We start from the raw sequence: 25,354 nt of genomic DNA on the forward strand, positions 1-25,354 counted from the left end.
ATTAGTTATAAAAGATTCTAGTAGTTTAAAATTAGAAATGTTAATAGTGAGGGCAAGTGAAAGACAATGGTGTTAATTTTTGGCTCTAGTGTATCAGATAAAGATGGCACTCTACTATTTAAGCAGAGCCGATGAGTTCAGATTTATTATGAGCCCTTTAAACCACAAGATGGAGCCCCATGAGCCCTCAGGCCATAAATTATTAAATACAAAGGAGGGAAGGCTCGTAAATAATATTTTTTAATAAAACTGGCATTAGCAAACTGATACAAGGATGTCTTAGGTGACCTTGAACTTGAAATTATGTAATTTTTCTCTAGTCTTCTACTTGAAGTTCAGTTTTTTTCAATGGAAATTAAAATTTTGAACCAATCCTTTATTGAGTGATGTGAATGGTATAGAAGTTTATGAAATGTTTGAGTATTGAACTCAAAAAGTTACCTTTTTCCACATGGTTTCAAAATAACAGGGTCAAGTGTTCAGTGTACTAGGGGCACTGAACCGAACCTCAAGGAAATCTTGTTTTTTTTTTTGGAAAGTTCATACTCAAATTGGATGAGATGTTAGATGAGATCATAATCTCTGGTGCCTAGTGTTTCAGTTGGTAAAATGTGTTGATTTTTTTCTTCTAGTATTTTGGTTCTGGAGGGTGTTGTGTGAATTTTTCCCTAAGTATAAGTGAGAAAAGGCTTAAAAAAGATGTTATAAGTGGGAGAAAAAGCACAAAAATATTAATCATCAGTATGTTTGAAATATGTTGTTTAGCAAGTCTGATGGTATTTAAGTGTTAGTTGATTTCTTAAAAAATTTGTTCTAGGGATTATAACTTAGTTGACTTGCTCTTAGAGAAGAAATTCTGCAAATATTTTCGTTCTGGATGGTGGGGAAAAATGTTCGTTAACTTGGAACTTTTTTCCTGTCATTTAGTTTTCTGTGAGGTGTAAGAAAGGACACTGTGACTTGTGTTTCCTCGAATATGAATTATATGCCTCTTCAACTTATTTATTTATTATAGTCTTGATTTTCTTACAATTTAAATGCTTTTTAATATTTGTTATAGTTGATAAAAATTCCTTTCCTAATTTATTCATTTTAAATTTAGCTTAGATTTTCTGGTGTTTACATAATTTTGTGTTTACATAATTTAATTCGTTGGTAGATATTTTCCAATTTCTCCTGTTGCTTTACTTCTTAGATCTTAGATTTGAATGATAACTTTCTGTTTCTGCATAGTTATTTCTAATTTAATTTTTAAAATCTTTAAATAAATCCATTTGGACCTTGGGCTAAATAAGATAGCCCTCCCCAATTTTTTTTCTTTTTTCTTTTTTTTGTAATACTGCTTATTCTTCCTTTCACCATTGTTTCATGATGCTTGTCCTGTCACAAACAGTAGAGTCTTGGATTTAACATTCTTGGATTTAACATTGGCAGTCTGTTATTTGTGAGAGAAACACCAAAGGTTTGTGGTATGTAGCAATATGTCATTTTGTTAAGGTAAGGCCAGTGTGCAGGACTGAGTAATTTAGCTAACTAACTAACTTAGCAACTCACCATAAAACTAAATGACAGAGAAGATCCCAAGTTAGCACTTTTTCCTCCACCATCCAGAACTAAAAAGTAAGTAAATTTCTTCTTCTCTAAAGAGCAAGTCAAGTAATTTAATAATTTATCCCTAGAACAGCCTGGCATTTCCAGTTTGCTCTATGGCTTTTTTCTTTTCTTGTTCCTTATTTTGGGATATGTGAGTAAATTTCAAGAAGTGATTAAAAAGTTTGTTTCTTTGTGGCAAAAGACTCCAGTTAGAAAACTGATTGTGGACTGCGAGCAAGGAAGAAATCTAGACAGAAAAGGCTTTTATCTAGAAAAAAGGAAAGCTTTGTGATTGATTTTAGTCCTTTTATTATGTAATAATTGAAGGTTTCAAGGGTTTACTTACCTTTTTCATTATAGTTTGCTTCATTTTATAGGTGATAGTAATACTGTAGTATTAATTTACTAGTGTCCAAATTAGTATGATTTTTAAACATTAATATTCAAACAGAAACAACAAAAGAGGACTGATCAAGAATTGAGAATATTTTAGTTTGTGGTAGACTTTAGAACAAAATATTTACCATCTACTAGCATATAAGTTCATATAAGTAAAGACACTGTAGCCACCCTTTAAATGGAATACTTTGGGCTTTATGGAAACTCACCAACTTATCCCTGTTCATTTGCAGTGTACTGGTACAAGTTCTTCATGGTATTTGTAAAATTGGAAATATTCAAAAGTTTTTGGAAATGTGACTCATGAGTGTGAAGGATCTACTCTATTAAATTTTCATGAAATTCATTCTATTTCTAGGCTCTAATCTGCTCCACTGATTTCTGGGCCAGCGTGTCATTTTAATTATTGCTTTTTAAATTTTTGATATTTTGTTTTAGTGTAATGGTACCACTCATCCATCTTTGTAGAATATTTCTTGATACTTTCATTGATTTTTTTTTTCTCCAAATGAGCCTTAAAATGATTTTTGTTGAGTATTAAGTAAAGCTATCTTGAGGGGATTTTGATTGAGAATATAATACATTTGTAAATTACTTTGGGAAGTTGATTCTTTTGTAGTATGTATTTTCCCCATTTTGGAGTTCGGAATGTCTTCTGCTAATCCATTTTAAAAATTAAGGCCTTGCACCAAGGGTTTGAATGCCAAATGGTACATAGAGTTCTGCTGTGATCCATAGTTTTTCTATAGTGTTGACACATACCTTTGTATTTTATATTATTACTGTATTAAGAAATCTCAATTTTTCAAGGTGCAGAAGTCTTCAACAGTTTGAAAGGAGTGACTGGGTATCATGAGTCACCATCATGCATTTCTAGATACTTTGTCAAAGCTAGGAAGTATCTGTTTCTTGCCGATGATTTGTGATACAGATGACCTTTTTTGAAGTGGTATTCAGAATACTAGATTCAGCTAAAAGGTAGCAAGTACATGATACCAGGAGTGACCTGGGTGAATCTTACCAAATCATGAATGAAAGATACCTAATTTTCTAGTGTGGAGTTCAGTAGAATGAGGTTTACTTTCTATTCTGTGCAATTTTTTATTGTCTCAACATTAATTGTTTCACAGTGGTTTGACAATGCTCTGACTTGACTTAAATATATTTGTTTGTTTGTTTTTTAATATATTTGTATATCATACTTTTCAGGTAGCATTACTTTTATTGAAGTAATTGTTTTCTTTCTTCTGACAGAGATCTATTAGATCTTTTGCCAATGATGATCGCCATGTTATGGTGAAACATTCAACAATCTATCCATCTCCAGAGGAACTCGAAGCTGTTCAGAATATGGTGTCTACTGTTGAATGTGCTCTTAAACATGTCTCGGATTGGCTTGATGAAACAAATAAAGGCACAAAAACAGAGGGTGAGGCAGACGTGAAGAAGGATGAGGCCGCAGACGCCTATTCCAAGTGAGTGTGGCCTGAGCTTTGTGGCGCTTTACTGCAGTGCCCAGAAAAACTCAGAGCCCTGTCCCACTGGGTTTCATTTGGTATATGGTGTTCTTTAGGTTTTCTCATTTACATGATGTAAACAAGGAAGTAAATTTGTGGAATTTTTCCGAGTTACATTTGAAAGGAAGGCAAGAAAGGAATAATAATTAGAGCCAGGGAAAGAAGATGAACTTGTTCAGGATGCCTTTTGAGAGTGCACCAAGACCTTTCAAATTGTCATTTTTGGAGATTATGAAATGTCACTTTTTTCATGTGTTGGTTCAGCCTTCTAAATTCAGAAATAAATAGTAGTGTTTTTTGGTCTCTGTGGAAATGATAAAATGTCATTTTTTTTTAGGTATTTAAAAATCCTGGTGGAGAAGAAAGAGTGCAGGAAAATGTGTTCTAAATGTATTTTTGACCATATCTACCTTGTTGATTCCCAGAATTCAGCATTGTCTGGCATGTAGTAAAGGCTCATTGGATATTTGTGGAATGAATGAAGGACTAACAGGAGCCAAACCCTTCAGCAATTATAGCAGAGTATTCTCAGTGCTGTAACAATAGTAAGAGATGAGTGAGTTGCAGCTTCATGATAACTGGAGTTAGATCATGAAACTCTGTATGCCATACTAAGCTTACTGTTTTGAGCAATGTCACCATAATTGGAATAAGTATGATTTACTTTGAAAGAAGCTCATTTGATTATATTCTATTTATATAGGACTAAGAGGATTATTTTGGCTAGAACTTACAAATTAAAGATAGAGGTTACAGAATTTTTTTCCAACTTTCAATTCTAAATGTGATAAATAGATAAAGAATTAGTGGGGAAGTATTGATGAATTGATTTTCTTCACTGAGAGATAGTGTAACTTTTTAGAGGCAAGATAATCAGTATTAGTTTTCAGATGAAGAACATAATTCCTTGAATTTGTTAACTGTTTACAGGTGATATCTACATTGTATATAGTTCCAGCTTTGTCAGCTTGGAGGTTCTTGGCGATAATTCAGGTTTTCTTGCATATGGTGGCTTTAAAATAGATACCTGTCAAATTTTGAGGTTTATGTTAATTAGTAGTAATATCCAGTAATCTAGTTCTATATATCCCAGTCCTTGTGCAAGTTAAATAGTTGTGCACTCCATATTTAAATTGTACTTTGGAACGTGTTTATGCCCTTTCAAAAACTTTTTTTTTTTTTTAAAGATTTTATTTATTTATGTGACAGAGAGACAGCCAGCGAGAGAGGGAACACAGCAGGGGGAGTGGGAGAGGAAGAAGCAGGCTCCCAGCCAAGGAGCCCGATGTGGGGCTCGATCCCGGAACGCCGGGATCACGCCCTGAGCCGAAGGCAGGTGCCCAACGACTGCGCTACCCAGGCGCCCCCCTTTCAAAAACTTTTTAAAAAATTTTGATGAAATATGTATAACATAAAACTTACCATTTTTAAGTGGAATTTCATTTATCGTTGGAATTCAGGCCTTCTTAATACTTCTTCTATTGTTTGTTTTTAAGGCTGAGCGGACTTTTGAAAAGTGCTCCAGCAAACTTTTGCTTAACTGGATCAGGTCACTGTATTTTAAAGGTTTTTAAAAGATAATGTGCTCCACACTTTCATTTGGACTTGCAAATATAGCTCTGTGTGTGGGTGCTCTAGACCATCTTTGTGAACAGTCCCAGGTGGAGCATTTGTCTTGATTCCTCCCATGTATTGGAACTCAAGGAGGGCAGAATGTTTGGTTCCTTATTTTGTATAAAACCAAGGCAGGCACATCTTCCAAGAACAGAGCTGTTTTCCAGTAATAGACATGGGTTGAGCTCCTGATCTATGCTAAGTACTACAGAGGGCACCGAGATGGGTGAAGGCTAGCTTCTATTTATTAAGCACCTTCTATTGCCAGGCACTGATAGGCAGCTTTTACCCATGTGCTCTTATTTTACCTTTTTACAAACTGACTCAAAAGTCAAAGAAAGTTCCCACTATTTGTATTATTAGGAATACTAGGGTTTGCTATATTCAAATTCATTATTCACATTCAGGACTGAAGTAGGAGTTTTTTTCTGCTCAGTCATGCTGTCATCTCCATAAGACCAAGTATATCCTAATTGTGACATAGAATTTAATAAGTAATAATGGCTCGTTAATAATAGTTATCATTTATTGAATGCCATTTACTGTGGCAGACCATTTTTCACATTATCTTACAACAAACCTGCTAGTCTAGGTTGTTATCATTTCCCTCCTCTGCCCCCATTTTACCTATGAAATTTCTACTGCTTCAAATTTGCACATGAAAGGAGTGACTCAGAATCATTAACAAACTTTAACTTGCTTTAGGTCAGTGAATGAGTATGTGTGGTGGGTAGGATTCATATTCATAAATTGGACTCCAGATCCAATTTTCTTAGCGTCTTTGCCTCAAATTCCTGTGACTGAAATGTGAAAGTATAGAGCAGGGAGAGATTATATGCTGGTTCTGGGAATCAGAAAAAACTTTATGAAGGAAAGTAGCATTTGCAGTAAGCTCAGAGGATGGGAAGGCTTTTGGCAGGCAGTTCAAAGTGGAAGAAAAAATAAATCTCAGCAAAGTTCTAGGTATGAGAAAGCATAGGGACCACTTAGGGGATAAATAGCTATTGTTCATTGGGCTATTAATGTATGCCAGCATCTGCGCTAAGTTCATTACTTACATGATATTCTTAGGACCACTTTGTAAGAAAGGTATTTCTTTCTTTTTTACAAATGAGAAAGTAAGCTCAAAAGAGTCAGGTAATTTGTAATTTACCCAGTGTCACAATAGCGAGTGGCAGAACCCGAATTTGAACAACGAAGTCATGTTGTCTTCTCAATTGCCTCCCTGTATGCTAAGTGCCTAAGTGTTCAGTGGGACACCAGGAAAGTAATAGGCAAAGTGCCATCCATGCAGTGCTTTTGGAAGATTATTCTGGTAGTGTTGGAATGGCAGAAGTTACTCATTAAAGCCAATGAAGAGATGGTTATTGAGGTAGTCTAGGTGAGACGTAATAAGAGCCTGAACAGAAACTAGTTTGAAGGCATTTGTTCGAAGGTGAAGGTGATTGTGGAGGGAGATTTATCATCTATTACTAGATTTGCGAGAATGAGAAGGTGAGAGGACAGGGATACAGAAGAAGAAAGAATCAAAGGTGATAGACTCTCTTCTTAATATCAGATAATTTCCTATTTGGGTCACTTGCTTTAAAACCCTTCTTCTGTCTATACTTATACCACCCTTTATAGTTTTTCATTGATTTAATGTTTATTGAATTTCTAAGGTGTGCCAGCTGCTTAACCAGAGTCTGGATTATTTATAACTTCCTGTCTTGTTTCTACTGCCACAATGTTTCTCTCCCTTATCCTTTCTCTAGTTCATTCTCCACTCTGCTGATTCTTTATCCCAGCTAGAATGACCTTTATTCTCTCTAACCATATCAAGACTTTTGAAGCCAGACTTTGAAGTTGCTTGCTTGACCTCTCTAATTTTGACCTCTCCTTCTCCCGAACTTGGAAAGCAACCGTAATAATGTAAAGAACCTGATCTTTGTGATCACACTAACCTGAGTTTGAATCCCGGCTTTGTGTTTTACTCTCTCTGTGAACTTGAACAATTAATTAGCTTTTCTGAGGTTGACATTCCTTGTCTTTTAATTGCAAGCTTGTAGTGAGGTTTATTTTGTTATTTTTAAAAATTTTTAAAAGATTTTATATACTTTTGAGAGAGAACACAGGCACGCATGAGCAGGCGGGGTGGAGGGGCAGAGGTAGAAGCGGACTCCTTGCTGAGCAGGGAGCCCAATGCTGGACTCCATCCCAGGACCCCAGGATCATGACCTGAGCCGAAGGCAGACATTTAACTGAGTGAGCCACCCAGGTGCCCTCGTTGTGAGGTTTAAATGGAGTTTGTGTCATGCAGTTTGTTCTCATATGTTACTTTTTCTCTTCCCCTTTTAAGCAGGTTACTTTTTGTACTTGACTGTACTGTGAGCCTTAGGAGCAGGAGAGGCTGGATCTCCTCTAGTGTACTTCCTGTACTCAGATGCTTGCTTACTTGTTGAGTGACTGCTAAGATTAAGTTACATTTTCACTTGTGATAAGGGAAATGAACCGATAAGAAATTTTTAGTATTCAAATCAAGGGTAGATGTTAACATTATTATTATTCATGACTTGATGTTCTTTGAATGTTTGTTCTTTTAGCCACAACTGGATTTAGAATGCATATACTGGCAGATTATCTTTGGTCTGTTCCTTCTTTGCTCAGCTCTTTAGTTTTATCACATTGTTCTGCTTTCCCCATAAACTTTTGTGGATTCCTGGAATGATACAGCTAGAAGGGAGGAGCAGCTGTTTTGCAGTTACGGGTAATGAGCCAGCAGGCACCAGTAAGAGTAGAGTTCAGGTCTTTTAGATTTCCACCCTGATCTCTTTTTCAGTATACTTTGGTGTTCAGGTTTCTCACAAATTTCTTTAATTACTAATAAAAAGATAAAAGGAGGAAGTTTAAAAATATTTTTAAAAATGTTAAAGGGGATATAGTACATATAGACTTTCCTAACAAGCACTGTAGGTGTAATAAAGAATTAAAAGACTTGTAGTATGAAATATGTTCTTTATTGATTCCTTGGGGAAGATAGATACTTTATTAGTCTTAAATTTGAGACTTAATATTTGATGTCTGGATTTATGTACTCCTTATCAGTTCATATGGATATCCAGGAAGCCAAGTGATGATTAAGTTATAGTTTGGGAAATAGGTTGTAAAAGTAATCATTTAGACTTTTATTTTTAGGGATCAAGGTGGTCGGACATTGTGTGGTGTAATGAGGATTGGCCTGGTTGCAAAAGGCTTGCTGATTAAAGATGATATGGACTTGGAGCTGGTTTTAATGTGCAAAGACAAACCCACAGAGACCCTGTTAAATACAGTCAAAGATAATCTTCCTATTCAGATTCAGGTGAGTACAGTTTAATTGCACCTCTAGGAGAATTTGTAAAAAGGTGAAAATAGGTAGTAACCTTGATGAAATTAATAAAAAGAAATTGGTAATAGTAAAGGGTAGGTGCACACAAAGGGAATACTGCTACTCTGGGTCAGTGACTCATCCCTCACATTTTAAAACAAACTTCTGATGATTAGTGCTCAGGATATATTTACTAGATTAAGATGGCTCTTAAGGTACAGTTTTCAGTTTTCAGATATATCTTGCTGAGAGGCTTCTTGTTTTTCAGGCTAGGTCTCTCAGTTTTATAAACTTCCTAGAAGGTTTGGTATAATGCAGAAAAGATCAAAAAGAGCCTATACAACTAGAGATGGTCATAGGTGATAATAAAAATCGAAAACTCCGTTAATTTGACAGTCACTGTTCATTCTGTTAATAGAAAGTCACTATTAATTTCTTGTTCCAAACCTTTTTACAATTGGATGCTTTTAGAAAATTTTGATGTTGGCATGCTTTTTGGAGAATGCTGTGAAGGTGGAAGGTTCTTCAGGGCTGAAGAACATGGGTTGGTCTGGGGCTGTGGCCGCCCTAGGACCTGCTCTGCCAGTCTGCTCCAAGGGCCAGCTGTATTACTAATTGGGAAGCTGTGATCATCTTTCAGTTTCACATGTGTTGTCTGTGGTGTAATCCGATTATAGCTTTTTGATGATTTCATATTGGTTAGTCCTTGTATCCATGTCACATAAATAGATACCAGCCCTCAGAGTCCCACAAAGTCCTTTGAGTGGAATGCTCTCTTCTGTTTAGTTTGTTTCCTTTATTTGTATTTCTTCTAAAAAGGTTTTTTTTCCCCCCAAGTTATATGAATTCTAAATTTTTTTTTATTAGCTTTGTTATTGGATGCTTTTCTTTCACACTTACAAGTTGATCTTCGAAACCATCTTCCTGACTTTTTTATCTATTATTCTTGATACTCAAATTTGTGTTACTTGTTGACATATTTCCCTATATTAATTTTTGGAGCACCATTTTTTCATTTTGCCTTAGATCTCAAGATATGGTTTTCTGAGTGACTAAACATATATTTGGCTTTTCCATTTTCAGTTCTTATGAAGAAATGTTTTTGGTCTTTCATAGGGTTAAATTGATTTCTTCTAAAAAATATTTTAAGTCCTTTTGTTATGATTTGGTGAGGGAGAGTGGTGAGCAATATGGAGTACGGTAATAGAGCTTTTTTTTTTTTTAGAGACAGTGTGGGGGGGTGGGGAATATGGGTTGGGGGGTAGAGGGAGAGTGAGGGAGAGAATCTTAAGTGCAGGGCTCGATGTGGGGGTCAGTGCCATGACCCTGAGATCATGACCTGAGCCGAAATCAAGAGTTGGATGCTTAACCGACTGAGCCACCCAGGCAACCTAATAGAGCTTTTAAAAAACAGTGAGCTCAGTAACAGGAAGTTTCCGGCTAGCTATACTTTTTGTTATTAGAATGTTAATAAAATTCCTCATTTCTATTTTTTATATTGTTTTAAAATGTAATCTGTATTCCTGCTTTTAGTACAGTGAACACTGTTACTCTGAAATCTAGGATAAAGTAATAATCCGTGGAGGCTTTTCACCATCTCACCCTGTAGTGTTTCTGCTCCCTGTAGTGAATCCTGTTTCTTATGAGAGTGGTCCTATTCCTTAGCTATATCAGGGTGGAAAAGGAGTTGAGAACCAGGGCTATAAATAACTGAAGTTCTTATTCTGAAAATCTGTCACCTTTCTCTAGTATTGATATGGGAGATTGGGCCAAATTTCAGTCTGCATTAATAGAGCTTTCTTTGTGCAGATCACAACTGTGTAAACTCTACATATTTTGTCTCCTCGGTGAGTGAGGGTCTTTACTTCTGGGCACCACAGTTTTAAATGTTCTTGTCGAGCTAGCCAAGTAAGTGTTCAAGGGAAGGACCCAGAAGAAAGTGCAATCTGTGTAAACCATTTTAAATTTGAACAGACTGGGGCTTTTTAGTCAAGAGAAGACAAAAAAAGACACATATCTCTTGGTCTTTGAAGGGCTTCTTAGAGAAGTTAAAAGGGGCCTGAACTCTTAAGACCAGTGGTAGACGTTAAGAGAAAAGTGTTTCCCTTTATCATAGCCAATAGAGTTATCCAGCCCTGAAACCAGCTGCTTTGTGTGATGGTTAGATCTGTTACTATAGGCGTTTGGGTAGAGGTATCCAAGTAAAATGGGGACATAATTGTATACCCATCTCAGATTAAATTGTATACGTGTGCACATATATGCCTACATACATACAACATATTTCAGAAAATCATTTTAAGCATGATTTCTACCTTTACTCCCTGCCTTCCTTTTGTTTTCTTTGTGTTTGTATGGAAAACCAATTTCTGATATGATACGCTCTTATTTTCTTGTGAATTAAAAATCTCTTTCCCGAGCACTTACCATAGCAAAACTTTTAGTAATCTAAGTACCTTAATTAATTGTGGTTGTACCATACCTTTTCTCTATGTATTCTTTTCTAGGTCGATTTTAGAACTTCCTTGAGCAGGGGATAAGGGTGACCAAAACCAGGAATCACTTTTATTTAGCCCAAAACTTTTACCATGGTGATCTGCATGCATAGTTGAAAATTAAGTTTGACTAATTCTCTTCTGGATGTCTTTAATGTTATTATAGTGTCAGTATAAACAGGTTTCTGTTTTTTCTCTATATTCTAGTTCTGGTTTTTCCAGTGACTGTGTGGCCTTTCCCTTCCTTGGTTTCCTTTATTCAAAATTAGGATAATGAATTTTCTATTCATCTTTTTTGATATGAATGTTTAATGGTAAAATGCTATTTTAAAGCACACTGATACGCAAAGACCTAGTAGTGTTTCCATTCAGCTATTGATGTCAGGTTATGGATATAAATTTCACCAATAAGAAAGACCTTGTGTAACTTATTAAACTATATGTTGAATGTATAATAATATATTAAATATAACTTAATATGTGATTCTCATTGGTGATTATTTTGTGGAAGGCCCTTAAATTATATGTGTATAATTATATGCTAAAAAAAAAGCCCTGTATGTTTCCCTGTGGATGTCAGGTGATTTGTCCCATAACGATAGGTCTCATTGGAGTGATCTCTGAGACCTACCTGTCCTTTGGGAAAGGAAGTTACTTGTTTATACTAATTTTTTTGCTGGTGAGTAACAGTGCAGAGATCCTTTCTTACTCTTTCTTACTTGATTCTCTTTAAAAATGTACATAATCTTATATAAAAATTGATTAATCTTATATTTGTAAGTCCTTAAGAAGTAGGAGTTCCTTTTGAGAACAGTCCCGTCAAAAAGGATTTGGTTTAGAGAGCATTCTCAGCAATTTATTATTCTACAGTAGTTTTCTGTAAGAATTTTAAGAACAGCACTTTACCCATTATCGTATAATGATGCTGTTGGTATTTTACTTTCAAATATTAGAAAGAATGGTTTTAAAGATTGTTTAATAATTGTATAGATGGTTGACATTGTGGTTGCATTTTGAGGTGTGGAGAAGGAAGATCTGTTGTGGTAAGTTGGGAGAAGAGAGAAATATTATCCTTAAACTGAAGAACTAGTTTAAGACTTTACTCTTTCAGCCCAGTATTACTAATAGTTAATAACATTTGAAAATTAAGGGGCATTCATTTTTTGAGATTTTAATCTAATTAATTGGGTGTTTTTGAAATGTTGGTGACTTTCAGAAACTCACAGAAGAGAAATATCAAGTGGAACAATGTGTAGATGAGGCTTCTATTGTAATTCGGAATACAAAAGAGCCCACGCTAACTTTGAAGGTGATACTTACTTCCCCTCTAATTAGGGACGAATTGGAGAAGAAGGATGGAGGTACACATGTATATATTTTTGTTTTGTTCACATAAGACCTCTCTTGAATGCTCTGTTAAGTGTGCTTAATGGATTTAAGAAATAACTGTCTTCGTTTTTGGCATAAAAAGCTTTATTTCTACATAATTGCCATATTTTGCAAAAATGTATACATTTGAAATATATGTTAATTCAAAAACCTGTTGATTATCATGTTGCTTTAATTTTTATACTAGTACGGTGTTGTTTTACTTTGTTATTACATTGTTATTGGGATCAGCCAACCTATTCTATGTAGTCTGATTTTAGGATTAAATGTGGTTCAGAACAATATTGTTTTCACATTTACTCACTGTTTCAAGTTACTCATTTGCCCGTTGCTGTTGACTTCTAATAACTATTACAACTTTGTAAGATTTATGCTTTACCTAATTGTCCATGTGTAAATATGTTTTATAATATAAGATATAAATTGGGGGATTATTTTCTAAAAATTAATCTTTAGTAAATTTTTTTCTAGGAGATTTGTGATCCTGTTAACATTTCATATATGATATATGTGGGAATTATGCCTTAAACTAACTTTTTTCTGAAGTTAAAAAGAATTCTTGTGTGGCAGTATCTTCCTTATAAAAGTAGAGTAAGCAATCTGTATTCAGCTTTGAGAAAGAACGATGGAGCCTAGACTTCTTTATCTGATGTTTTTATCCTGTCAAGTTAGCTTGTTTCTGCCTCTCAGTCCTAACCCTAGAAACACTTGCCGTGTGATATTTGTCCTGTGTCAGACCTTTGACCAACTGGCCCTTCTCTGTCATGACAATTTAGAGGCAGTGTGGCTTATCTGGGCCAGTGGGGACTCCCTTTTGCTGTTTTTCATCACTAGACATTTAGCAAGTCCCGTTGCTTTCTCCCCTACCTGAAATACCAGTGCAGTAAGAAATATTGGTCAGTTTCTTAATTTATGTCAAATTGATGGTAAAGGTGTAGTAAAAGACACATTAGTGATATTAGGATTTAGAAATTTAAAATTTTGACAGGGATGTCTCATAGAATCTCTTAAAGTAAAAGTGATACACTCCTTTTAAAAACAGTTTTTTGGGATAAGTAAAATCAGCTATACCATACCCAACAGATAAAAAGTAGACACATTATGAGTCAAGTTTTAAAATCAAAGTGCATCCAATCTGTAATTGGGTTTTTGCCAGTACTTTTTTTTTTCTTTTCTGTATATAGTATCTCTAATACCTCTGAAGAACCAATCCTAAGCAGCTTAATTTCTTTAACAGCTTTACAGTTCACCATTAACTATAGAACTATAAAATGATTTCTGAAGTGTCAAGATAATTCTGTTAATTCTGGTAAGCTGTGTTCTGCTTGACCCTCTAGTGTAAAGCCAACCACTTCTAAGAATAGTTGTAATTATAGGTATTATTAACAATTATTTGAGTATAGAGAGATGAGAAAAAGACTGAAATCACCAAAGACTAGATTAATTCTATATCTGCTTGTAGTGGTAGGCATCTCTTCAGTTATTTCTTTGAAAATATTAAGGGAACATCAGGCTTCTTTTTTCCCCGCCATAGTTTTGTATACTTATGTGGGATTAGGTAATAGTTTACTGTAATACCCTTAAGCTTGGTCTATTGCCTCTATAACTTTAATTTCTGTTCACAGAAGCTGGAAACATTCTTACTGTACTGCACCCTTACTAGAAGACTAGTTACTGTAGAATCATCTCTGTTGAGGGTGTTTGGGTTACTAAAGGATCCCAAGACCTCTTTTTGAGCTGAGTCTGTGATCAGCTGATGTTAACTGTATTGTGTGGGATCAGATAAGGTGAAAGAATCTGCCTGGAGCTAATGTGTAAAACACATTACTTCCTCCCCCTTTGAATGGCGGAAAGATTTGCTTTGCAAATATTGTCCTTAACCTCTCAGCCCGGTTGAGTCACTGTTACCTCTTATAATTTGTGCATTTTGTCTTACCCGGGCTTTTTCAAAATGCTTTTTGATCTGCATGCAGTTTTGCATTTTCCTGGACAACTTTTAGGATCCAGCATAACTGAACATTTGAGACCTGGGCCTCCTACTTTGATGCAGTTATTTTCAGTTGCATGGGATGAATGTAAAGGATTCATTTGGCTTCCAGGAATTTCTAAGACTGGGAGATATTCCCCCTTTCAAAATCGCCACTCCTTTTCTTTCTCAGTGCTTAAAAAAAAATATGCATTGTAACTCTCTTTAAGGAAACATTTTCCTATAGAATCTCAACAGCTCCCCTTCCCACAAAACAAACCAACTTTTCACAGTATCTGTACACTCACATCTTTCTCTTCCCCTCTCGTCACTTGCTGTACATTTGGGTAAAATCTAAAAAAGGGAAAAAAGTGTGGTTGCAAGCAGGGAGAAACAGAGGACTGGGGCAGGTGAGAACATCACACTTAACTCCTTAGGGTTGTCTCTGCAGAAATAGGTCTTAACTATTCATTCAGATTGCCACTTAAATTTTCAGTGGCCAAAGTGTATAGTGAATCTCTTTGGTATTGCTTACTCTTTCACAGGTAAGATTCCTCCCATGCTGTCAGTCTTCTTGCCATCTTCTAACCCTTTACTTGAAGGCCTTGTAGAATAACCATTCCCCATCACATATGCTTCCTGCTGAAGAAGGCATAGGAGAAGAAGCACTTAGTGCCTGGCAGTTAGGTATTCGATTCTTAACTCTATTAGGTATTCTTGCTGTGTGATCTTGGACAGGTTTCTTCACTTTAAACTGTGGATAAGAAACACTTTAGAAAGTTGTTTGAGGTCAAACGACAGAATTTATGTAATGTGACCTGTACGATACCTACACAAAGTATTTGCTCAATTAATAGTGGTAGTTACACTTACTCAGCTTATACTAAAAAGACTCCCAGTGCAAACTCACATACTCAAACTGCCTTCAGTTCACAGTGAGAATAATGTATACTTGATAGGTCTGAGGAACTGAACCTAAACACAGGTAAACTCTTAAACATCCACTGAAGTGTAGTATTAGAACCACTATACTGTATTTGCTGCAGTGCTAATAATGAACTGATTTGTTGTATAGCTTATGATTTATCAAGAGATGGCTATGTTTTTCCCTACCCATGCCCTTTATCCCTAGTGCCCAGAATGGTACCTAATACATTGTGGGTGTGCTGCACCCCTGCCCCCGGAAAAAAATACGTTAAATGAATTTTTGTAGCCAGCCCATTACCTCATTAAATAGGACTGTCCGGTGTGTAAGAAGCATTAACAATGAGCATCTTGATATTTAAGCAATGTATATTGAAGATTTAGCTGTGTTAAAGTATTTTATAACTTTATGTGTTAGAAGCGTTTTTTCATATATGATTTAACCTTCACAACAGCCATTGCCTTGTTTGATAAATGAGGAAAGTCTCAGGTTTCACCCAGCTCCTCCCTCTCTAAGTCCAGTGTGCTGCATGCTCCCATCACTCGCTAGGATGAGTGTAAGAGCCTCTCAGCTCTTGCAGTTATTCTCAGCCTCACAGGGTCTCAGCTTCTTCTGGTGCTTGTGATTTTAAGAAGTACATTTGCTGTGAGGGTGGTAAGTTAGCTGTTTATTATATTTACAGTGCAATTTGAAACCAGGTGGCTAGGGAACCTCCAGCAACTATTATGGCTGAGGCTAAGATGAACCTCTGTCCTCAGTATTGGGGTAGAGTTTTAGGGGGTCACAGAGAAGCTGCCCAAAAGTCCCTTTTCACATATTGGTAGCAGTATGAACCTCTGATGCACCTTGGCAGTTCATTAGCATGAGTCCTGCTAAATGGAAGGCATTAGGTTCTCACAGTCCAGAGATCACAACTGGGATTATAACGATGCAGTAGGCTTTATTTTCCTGCCTTCTCTAGCTGCTAGACCCACACTATCCAGTGCAGGTCTGTAGCCATTATCTTTCCAGTGGCCGGCTGCCTACTGAAGCATTGAAGAAAAGTCATATCAAGTGATGTTTCTACCATACATTAGGAAAACAGTGCTCTCTCTGTTCTACCTTCGTGCTACATTTACGTGTCCACATCTTTGTGGCCTGATGTTTTGCATGGACAGTGGCGTGGAGCCTGGTATCTGCTCTTCACAAAGCCTCAAGGAATTGAGAGAAGGGGCTGCCAGGGTAACTTCAGGTTAACTAGAAAATTCTGTCAGCATGAATTCAGTAGCTCATCTACATCCAGATTGTCAACAAGGCCTTTATGATAAGCCAGCTCAATTATTTTACCTTTCAAGAGCCCAGGTTCCTCACAAATAACTTCCATTTAACACAGTCCTGTTCTGGCTTTTCCCCACCGCATCTCCAGGCTGCTGTTTTGTTAGCAGAGTGCCAGCTTGCATGTAAAGGGATCGAGAGAAACTGACCAACATTTTGTGCAGTACTGTGTTTCTGGTCATGATCTAACCTCTAACCAAATAAGCAAAGTTAGGCATGGTAGCCTTGTCTTCCAGTGCTTCCATTGTTCAGAATGTTTTATGTGCCTTCATGCCCTGATGCCAAGTTACTGAGCAATAAATTTTTAAAAGCTGTTTTTCTTTGCTTTGGGCATTTTTGTCACTCCCCAAGCCCATCCCCTCTGCTGTTTCTCATCTGTTTTACTGGTTACTGTAGGAAAATGAAATAGCGCACAGTTCCATTGTTTCTAATTTAAAGACTCCAAATACCTTTTTATCAGAAAAGTTTTGCTTCTCCACAAAACTGAAACACCTGTGTTAAAGTTCACACAGAAACGTTAAGCTTGAGGTTTTACTACAAGAAGTAGCGTTGTTTTTCCAACAGCAAGTCTGTACTTGCCACATTATTTTTCTTAATGAATGAAAAAATAGAAAACTATTACTATTTTTTAAAGTTTTTATTTATTAATTTGAGATAGAGCTAGTGAAAGAGAGAGCATGAGCAGGGGGGAGAGAGGGAGAAGCAGGCTCCCCACTGAGCAGGCAGCCCCACATGGTGCTCAGTCACAGGACCCTGGGATCATGACTGGAGCCGAAGGCAGATGCTTAACCAACTGAGCCACCCAGGTGCCCCTAAAACTATTATTTTTATATAAAGCAAGTAGGCAAGCAGGGCTTATAAGTAGCACTGCAGTGCCGTATGAATTTATATTGTTTTAAAATAAGAAACCTCGAAGAAGATAAAATGAGATGAGTTACTACATTTCCTCTGCTGTTTCCTACCTCATGAATATTGAAACATTCTGGATCTTTGGACTTTTTGACTATGAGAGCATGAAGAAACATGGCCATTCTAGTGGTGATGTAAAGGGAGTCCAGTGCAAGCCTTCCGTTCACTGCCTGTGCCTTTCATCTCTTTTTAGCAGAATCTATTGCCTCCAAATGTTGACTGTCTGTAACAAGATGATTTTATTTTATTTTTTAATAAGAGTTTGTGACTAAAATCTGACCTTGGGGATGAAAGAATTTATCTAAATATTTTTGCCATTGTCCCCCTTTAAAAATATGTGTGCTGCAATGAGCTTAAGATGCTATTTACAAGCTGTGACCACTGGACAAAAGTACCAGGAAGGTCAAAAAAAGCTTTGGTTTGCTTGTCTTTTCCTATGCAAACTTCCTCTGACTCACTGTCTTCCACTGACCCCTTTTCCAACACTCATACTAAGATGATCCAATAAAACTTAGCTTGCCTTACTTTTAACTCGAAGACTAAAGTCTTAAAAAATAAGTACATTCCATGTTTTTTTTTGAGATTACATTACTTAGCAGTCAGTCAACTTTTGTCACATCTAACTTTTAAGGATTCTAATCGTTGATTTATAGTAGTTTGTTTTATCTGGTACATGAGCTTTACACAGATGCCTGTATTGACCACAGCTCAGCATTTTGATATAAAAACATTAGAATGAGTTAATTGTATGTTTTCTGTTATAAGAAGGACTGATTTAAGCAAATCCAGGAACTAGATCATCTGTGAGTTAAATACCCATAGGATATGGCTACATATTCATAGTATATGTGTCCATGTTTATAAATTACATTAATAGGTTTTTGGTTTTTTTTTTTTTTTTTTTTGAGGCTTCCCATTTTATGAGTAAAAAGGGGCAGTGAAATGAGACCCTCTGTTGTGAATTTGTTGGCAGAGGTTAATGTGAAACAATGCAAATATCTGCTGTAGAGCTCACCTGTCAGAAAATAAGTGTGTAGCACTTCAGCCTTTGGAGCGTTACAGCCAGTAGAGAGAGAGCCACAGTTTGTTCTTTCATAACTTTGTTTTCTGTTGGGCATTATGCCTTTGGTTTTAGTTAATGGCATTCTGTCAATTAGAATATTACAGTACAGTTGCCTTAACAATATTAAATAACTGAGGAATCAAAAAAGTATCAGGGATCTTGTCTCCCATTTAAAAATATTACTGTGTATCCCTTGGCTCACATAAACATACTACCTTCTGTGACTGTTAGGATGATACTAGGAAGACGTGTTGGGTAGACTCTCCTACATCTAAGAGTTCTTACAGGAGAATGGTGAATCTGACTTAAATGGATTAGACAAAGAATTATTCCTCAGGAAATACTTGTATGTTATGCATTATAAATATTGCACCAAATAATTGCTTTAAAAACCTACTTCATAGGAGTTTAGAGGAGACATAAATTTGGCGATCCAACCTTGAATTTAGTATCCTGTGACATCTTCTCAGATAAGGATATTTATCATTAATCACATGTTTGAATTCTTTTGCTGCTCTGGGCCATCTAATCCAACTTTAAAATGTTAAGGCAAGTCAGATAATTGTAATTAGATAGTATTCTTTGCTACCTTTCAAAAAAAAAAAAAAGATAAAACTTGAAATGTTCCAATGTACTTCATTTTTGTAGTTATAATTTTGTTTTAGAAAAGAAAATGAGAAAATTTAAGGTGACGCTTGAAGAGTTTTCATCCGTGGAGCAAAGTTTCTATTAAGGGTTATTTTGTTGGATGAGTTTATTTAGTTGTAAAAAATATATATATATTCAGTGTATTCTTAGTAAATCTCAAATTATTTACATAAAAGAGCCCCAGTTTCCCTCAAGAACTGATTAGCAATTCTTCTGTGAAGGAAAGTCGTTATTGCTCCTGGTCCCAGATTTGTGCTCTTTGTGCCCCGCCAAAGGCAAAAGTGCTATGTACTTATTTTGTGCCCCGTAATGTTATACATATGCTTAATAAGATCCCAGATTGTATGTAGCAGTTGTCATGTATTTGTTTACTGAATGAATGCTTTTGTGCTCCTGTCGTAACTGTGCACAGAATGGCTCTGATGACTGTTTACTTAATCATCATGCACGTAATTTAAGAAGAAAGTAACAAAACAAAGCCAAGTCTCGAAATCTTCTGGGAGTCTTATTAGTTCACTCAGATGCTGCTCTTCGTTTTATTTTTATTGTTTGGTAATTTGACAGGAACCCCTTGGTCAAATTGTATCTTTCTTTATCCCGTTTTCCTATTAGAAAAGGTTGCGATGAAAGATCCTCCGGACTTATTGGACAGGCAGAAATGCCTGAACGCCTTGGCGTCTCTTCGACATGCCAAATGGTTTCAGGTTGGCTCTTTGTTATTATTTTTTTGTTACTGTAGCCTTGTGCAGGTTTCGTTTGGAACACCTGCCACTTAATGATTTCTGTGCACGTGATGTATAAAATGGGGCGCTTTCTACCTTATAGGGTTATTGTAGGAGCAAATGAGTTAATTTAGGTAAGGTACAAAGTATAGTTTCTACTACAGCTAATGATGTTTAATTATCATATAATCATTTTTGGCTTAGTACTCTGATTTTCAAATGATGGCTTATAAAATACAAACCGGGCTGAGAAAAGCCGAAAGATAGATAGATGGTTGCCCAGAATGGGATTGCCATGAGGCTATAAAAGCTATTTTAATAATATGCATCCTTTACTTTAAAATCTGCCTTTCTAAACTACAGTTTTACTGCTTTTAATAACTTAATTTTTTGGTTTGCTTGACAACTGATGAATGAGTGGCTAATTATTATTCACATTAAAGAACCTATCCATGATCCATGTGCTTAAAATGAAGACTGGATTTCAACCGGGATATTGGAATCATTTTGTTTGTTTTAGGCAAGGGCAAACGGATTAAAATCATGTGTAATTGTCCTCCGCATTCTGCGCGATTTGTGCAACAGAGTTCCCACATGGGCACCATTAAAAGGATGGGTAAGTATTTATGGTTAAAAGCAAATTCTGTAGCCGTAGTCAGAGGAAATCCTGTAGAAATGGCTACATTCTGAGTTAGGTGTGCATCATCTATTCTCTAGAAAAAATTGTACATCTTTTTATATACTTTTTTTTACACATATAACCTGTTTTTTCTACCGTATCATATTCGTATTACAGAGTCTGAGATATTTTTCTGACAAAAAGGTTCTATATCTGTTAGAAGTGACTGTCTTCTTGCACTTCACTCTGTACTGATGGTTGATTACTAGTCACCTACTGCCCGTGAAAGCCTCCTTGACACTGGCACATTTCTCTTTCAGGGCTACATCCATTTAAAATAAGAATTACCTGATATGCCTGTATATGGCTCCCGTATCCTCTTTTTCTTTCTCTTTGAGTGTAGACACTTAAATATAAGTTCGTTTTAGTAAGTAAAGTCGGGCAAATAGTACACGTAACACAATTGTGGACATAGTTTATAATGTGTATTGCAAAACTTATTTCATTTGGAAATGATTATGCTTGGCCCAATCAAGACCACAGTGAAGAACGTTATAAAACAAATAAAGCTATAAAGGGTCATTTTAGAGTAATCTAACAATTATTACTTTGATATAGTACATGAGTTTTTCGTTTATTAACTGGAGATTTGGTCTTTCGTTTATTCTTACTGTAGTACTTGGGGCAGGCTGTCTGAAGAGAAGTTGTAGGTGGTTTGAGTGCTTCCTAGGTTGAATAGGAGACAGGTGGGCTGGGTTTGAACATTGATTAGTTATTAGCTATTACTAGCTTAGACGAAATCTTGTTAAATCTTTGTTAAATCAATTAGGTGACCGCAGTTTCTTAAGTGATCCTTTCAGGGTAACCAAAAACAAAGTTTTTGTAACATAATGTCTTCTGAATATGTTATCTCAAAAATGATTGATTTAAAAACTCTGGCTGGGATAAAAGTTGATAGTCAAGCAGGAAAAGTTTAATTGGGCCCTAAATATTAAATTGACTTTCACCTTTTTGGCCTCCATTATAGATAGAAATGTCAGCTCACATTTAACTGGAATCCTTTTAACACTTGGTGCATGTACTAATTTGTAATTTAATATCTTCTAGCCACTAGAGCTTATATGTGAAAAGTCTATAGGTACTTGTAATAGACCTTTGGGCGCTGGGGAGGCCTTGAGACGAGTAATGGAGTGTTTGGCATCTGGAATACTACTTCCTGGTAAGGGTTTCAAACTCTGGAGGCAGAAGAATCAGAAACATTTCGTTTTAGTTTATTTTTCTAAATATGTGCTAAATTTGTCCACTGCACAGGAAAATGATGCGTAGGTGTTGTTTTGCTTGGAATGTTAGCAGCTAGAATGTTTGAATGTTGGAAAAGTGCTATAAAACTCTCTCTTTCAATAACTATAATTTATGTTTTATACGTACTAACATAAAAGGTACTAATAAGATATTGTGTCTGCTATGAATTTGCTTTACCTAGAGCTTTGAATTTGAAAATGTAGATGTTTGGTTAAAATGTATGAAGTTCATTCTGTTCGCAGTCTGGTGTTTAATTTGGAAAAATTAAATTTGGTCTTATTTTACATATGTAATCCCTTTAAAGATCTGGGATGGTTCATCATGCTGTTTCTAAATTCTCAGAGTAAGACCGAATTTTGTCCTTAGATACGCAAGTGACTTCCAATAAAATAAGGACATTTAAGTGTTACCATATTGAAAATGAGAGAGTGTCCTTTTTATTCCATTTAATTGAGCAGACTTTTAACCTAGTTCCTCAGTTTTTTTTTTCTTTTTCTCTCCATTCTTTTCTCTTTTTGTGTTAGTTTATGGAATTCTAAACTCAGTTCTAAGTGGTGCTTGTGTTTTTCTTTTGCCTTTGCCTCAGGGGGTCCTGGTCTGCATGATCCTTGTGAGCGAGACCCAACGGATGCTCTCAGCTATATGACCATCCAGCAAAAGGAAGATATTACCCACAGCGCTCAGGTAAAAGATGGGGCATGTCCATTTAGATGTATTTAGAGAGAGATCATAACTTTATTTTCTGAATCATTCTATTTAAACACTTTTTTCTTGTTGGCTATTGGGGACTTTTGCTATCATAAGGATAGCACTTAATGATTGTCTTTTTAGTTACATGTACTTTGAAAGGCTTTATGAATGGCCATTGAAATTTGAATAAATATTATCTTTTGTTCTTTAGCATGCACTCAGACTATCAGCCTTTGGCCAGATTTATAAAGTGCTGGAGATGGACCCCCTTCCATCTAGTAAGCCTTTTCAGAAATATTCGTGGTCAGTTACTGATAAAGAAGGTGAGTGTTTTATTGGGGTGGATGTGGGCAGTGGTGGAAATGGTCATGGACTACATCTCTCATTGGAGTGGAAGGAACTTAATTGTTAATCCAAGTCATGTCTTGCTTTTATTCCTGACTTTCTTCTCTTCTGTCCCATCAGTAACATCAGCTTATATCGTTTATTCTTAGTAGTGACAAACTCACTTAGCTATGTTGTCCAGATTCCAATCTATCCAGTTTACTGCACAGACTTAGGGACCACACCTTGAGAACCAGTGGTCGAAGGGGAAAAGATGAGCCATAAGCTGAAGAGGAGATGTTATCATGGTCACTGACCAATTAGATCTTTGTCATGCTTGAAAGTGTTATGTAACTAAGAAAGAGAAAGATCTAAAGGAGAAGAAAATTCAAACATATTCCATTTGACCTAGTCTGTCTGAACTCACAGTTTCAACAGACAGAGCACAGGCTTTGGGGCCAGTATGACCTTGGTTGGTTCCAGTCAAAGCTCCACTACCTGCTAGCTTTAGGCCTTGAGCGATGGGTTCATCTCTCTCTGTGGGGATATTACCCCCACTTTATTGGCTGATGTCAGATTAAAATGCCCAGCCCAGGGCCTGGATTACAGCAGATACTCAGCCGTGAATCACTTACTCACCTCATTGTGCACAATACATGTTTTCCCCCCTTCCCTTATCTCCTGTTATGCTAGAAAGTGGGATATTTAACACGAGTTATTCTTTACCTGGGACTCAGCCCATCTCCCACAATGGATATTATTCTAATAATTTTTATATGACAACAATAGTGTGATGGCTCAATCTATTTATTTAGACAACAGAATTCCAGTGGGTTAAAATACTTTTCAGGGAGTCCACAAAACCAAAACTGTTTCGTTATAATACTGTAGCTTTTTTTTTTTTTTTTTTTTGGTCTTTTCCGTGTTTTGTCCCATGAGTGTACAGTTTTCCAGAGGCTGCATGTGACATGTGACAACATCATTACTCTGGCTAATGGAATGTTTTTTTGTGTAATCCTATATTAAAACTTTTAATTTCTAATATGCTAAATATTAATAGATATTACCCAAAAAACAAAGCTCTTTGAGTGTTCGGTAATCTTTTAAGAGGATAAAGTGGTCCTGAGATTTACTTCTCAGAGGTAAGGAATTCTCTAGATCCTACTATATAACTTAAACACTGATGCTCAAGAAGTATTTGTGTAGTGAAAGCCACCTTCTTCTAGAGGGTGCTCCACAGCAGCAAAGATTTTTTTTAGGGGGGGGTGGCAAAGATTTTTTGAAAAGGATTCACATAGCCATGTGACATTAAGCACTGTGGATTGAATAAAATTTTCAAATATTTATAGAGATTCTTGTGATTAGTATAGAAAATTTTGTTTGAATTCATAGCAGTTCTTTTGGTTTTGTGTTTTTTTTCTTTGACTACATAGTAAAAGTATATTTACTGTTGTGTGGCTTAGTGTTTTTGTTTTTTAACTTTAAAGGTCTTTCTCAAAAGTTTGGAAACTGTTGATCTGTCAATTTATAGCTTAAAATAGAACCAGACTGTCAGTGTTTCCATTCAAGCACTATCAGTTATTGGCTGCATGAGCTGGGCAAGTCACTTAACCAGTCTGTGCCTTAGCTCTCGGAAGAGGGGACGCTGGCCATTGCCTGCAGACCCTTACGGCAGTTTTCTTCAAATCTTCATGTTTTTAACACCTAGCTTCCTGACATTGGCATTTAGACTTCATTATTGTAATTCTTGGTGATTTCACTATGTGCACTCAGACAATTTTTTCCCCAAAATTTTGACTTCTTAATTGCTTGACTTCCTCTTCCACAAATATTTTGTCTTCTGTCCTACCTTAGTTACCCATACTGTGGACGTACCCTAGAACTGTCTTCAGTAACTGTACTCTCTCCATAATCTTATTTTTAAGAATCCCACTCCTCATTGCCTCTTGTCACCATTCTCGCTAGTACCCTTACTCCAGTTCTTGAGCCTCACCACCGATTCTCTTACCTTTTCATAGTCTCTCACCTTTCTCATGTTCTCTCTTCTGTCCCTTCTCTGCTTCTATTCCGTGGTCCATCATTATGAGCACTCTCTAGCACATGCCTACACTTCCTTGATCCTCTCTTCCTGGCACAATTCTAACTCTGGGAAAATCCAACTCTGTGCCTAGACCAGGCTATTGAACATTGTTGGAGGGAAAAATACAGTCACCTTGACTTTTCCCTTTAGGTCTCAGATGTAAATAACCTTAAGTAGACCATCTGTGTTGACTGGCAATCCCCCTGTAAGTTCTAGAGTTCTCCAGTTTTCCTAGCTAGATAGCTGTTCGACACCTTTTCTCATTTCATACTTCCTCTTCCAATACTTTGCTCTCGTCTGATGATCTTGTTTGCTTAAAGGACTCGTGTATTTGGATAAACTCCCATGACTCTGATAGACTACCCAGGCTCTAAAGACCAATCTTTCTGCTTGTCTACAAGTGGACGTTATTGCAGCAGTTCTCTCTTTTCTCACCAGC

General features: G+C 36.3%; 1 protein-coding gene across 5 annotated transcripts in view; it reads left to right on the forward strand.

The window, feature by feature from the left end:
• Nucleotides 1-25,354, forward strand: part of STRBP (spermatid perinuclear RNA binding protein) — a 94,999-nt gene that overhangs the window by 24,718 nt on the left and 44,927 nt on the right. For all 5 annotated transcript variants that reach the window (XR_015727311.1, XR_015727312.1, XM_087869388.1 and 2 more), the window contains exons 3-10: nucleotides 3,247-3,467; nucleotides 8,298-8,463; nucleotides 12,181-12,325; nucleotides 19,791-19,882; nucleotides 20,421-20,516; nucleotides 21,627-21,738; nucleotides 22,408-22,505; nucleotides 22,723-22,834. Coding sequence is in view for 3 of the 5 variants with exons in the window: in XM_087869388.1 (XP_087725514.1) it covers nucleotides 3,247-3,467; nucleotides 8,298-8,463; nucleotides 12,181-12,325; nucleotides 19,791-19,882; nucleotides 20,421-20,516; nucleotides 21,627-21,738; nucleotides 22,408-22,505; nucleotides 22,723-22,834 (1,042 nt within the window). In the remaining 2 variants the exon portion in view is untranslated. The remainder of the gene's footprint in view (nucleotides 1-3,246; nucleotides 3,468-8,297; nucleotides 8,464-12,180; nucleotides 12,326-19,790; nucleotides 19,883-20,420; nucleotides 20,517-21,626; nucleotides 21,739-22,407; nucleotides 22,506-22,722; nucleotides 22,835-25,354) is intronic.

This window comes from Ursus americanus, chromosome 18 (genome assembly GCF_024610735.1).
Source record: "Ursus americanus isolate L20-20 chromosome 18, mUrsAme1.1.p, whole genome shotgun sequence".
Classification (NCBI taxonomy): Eukaryota; Metazoa; Chordata; class Mammalia; order Carnivora; family Ursidae; genus Ursus; species Ursus americanus.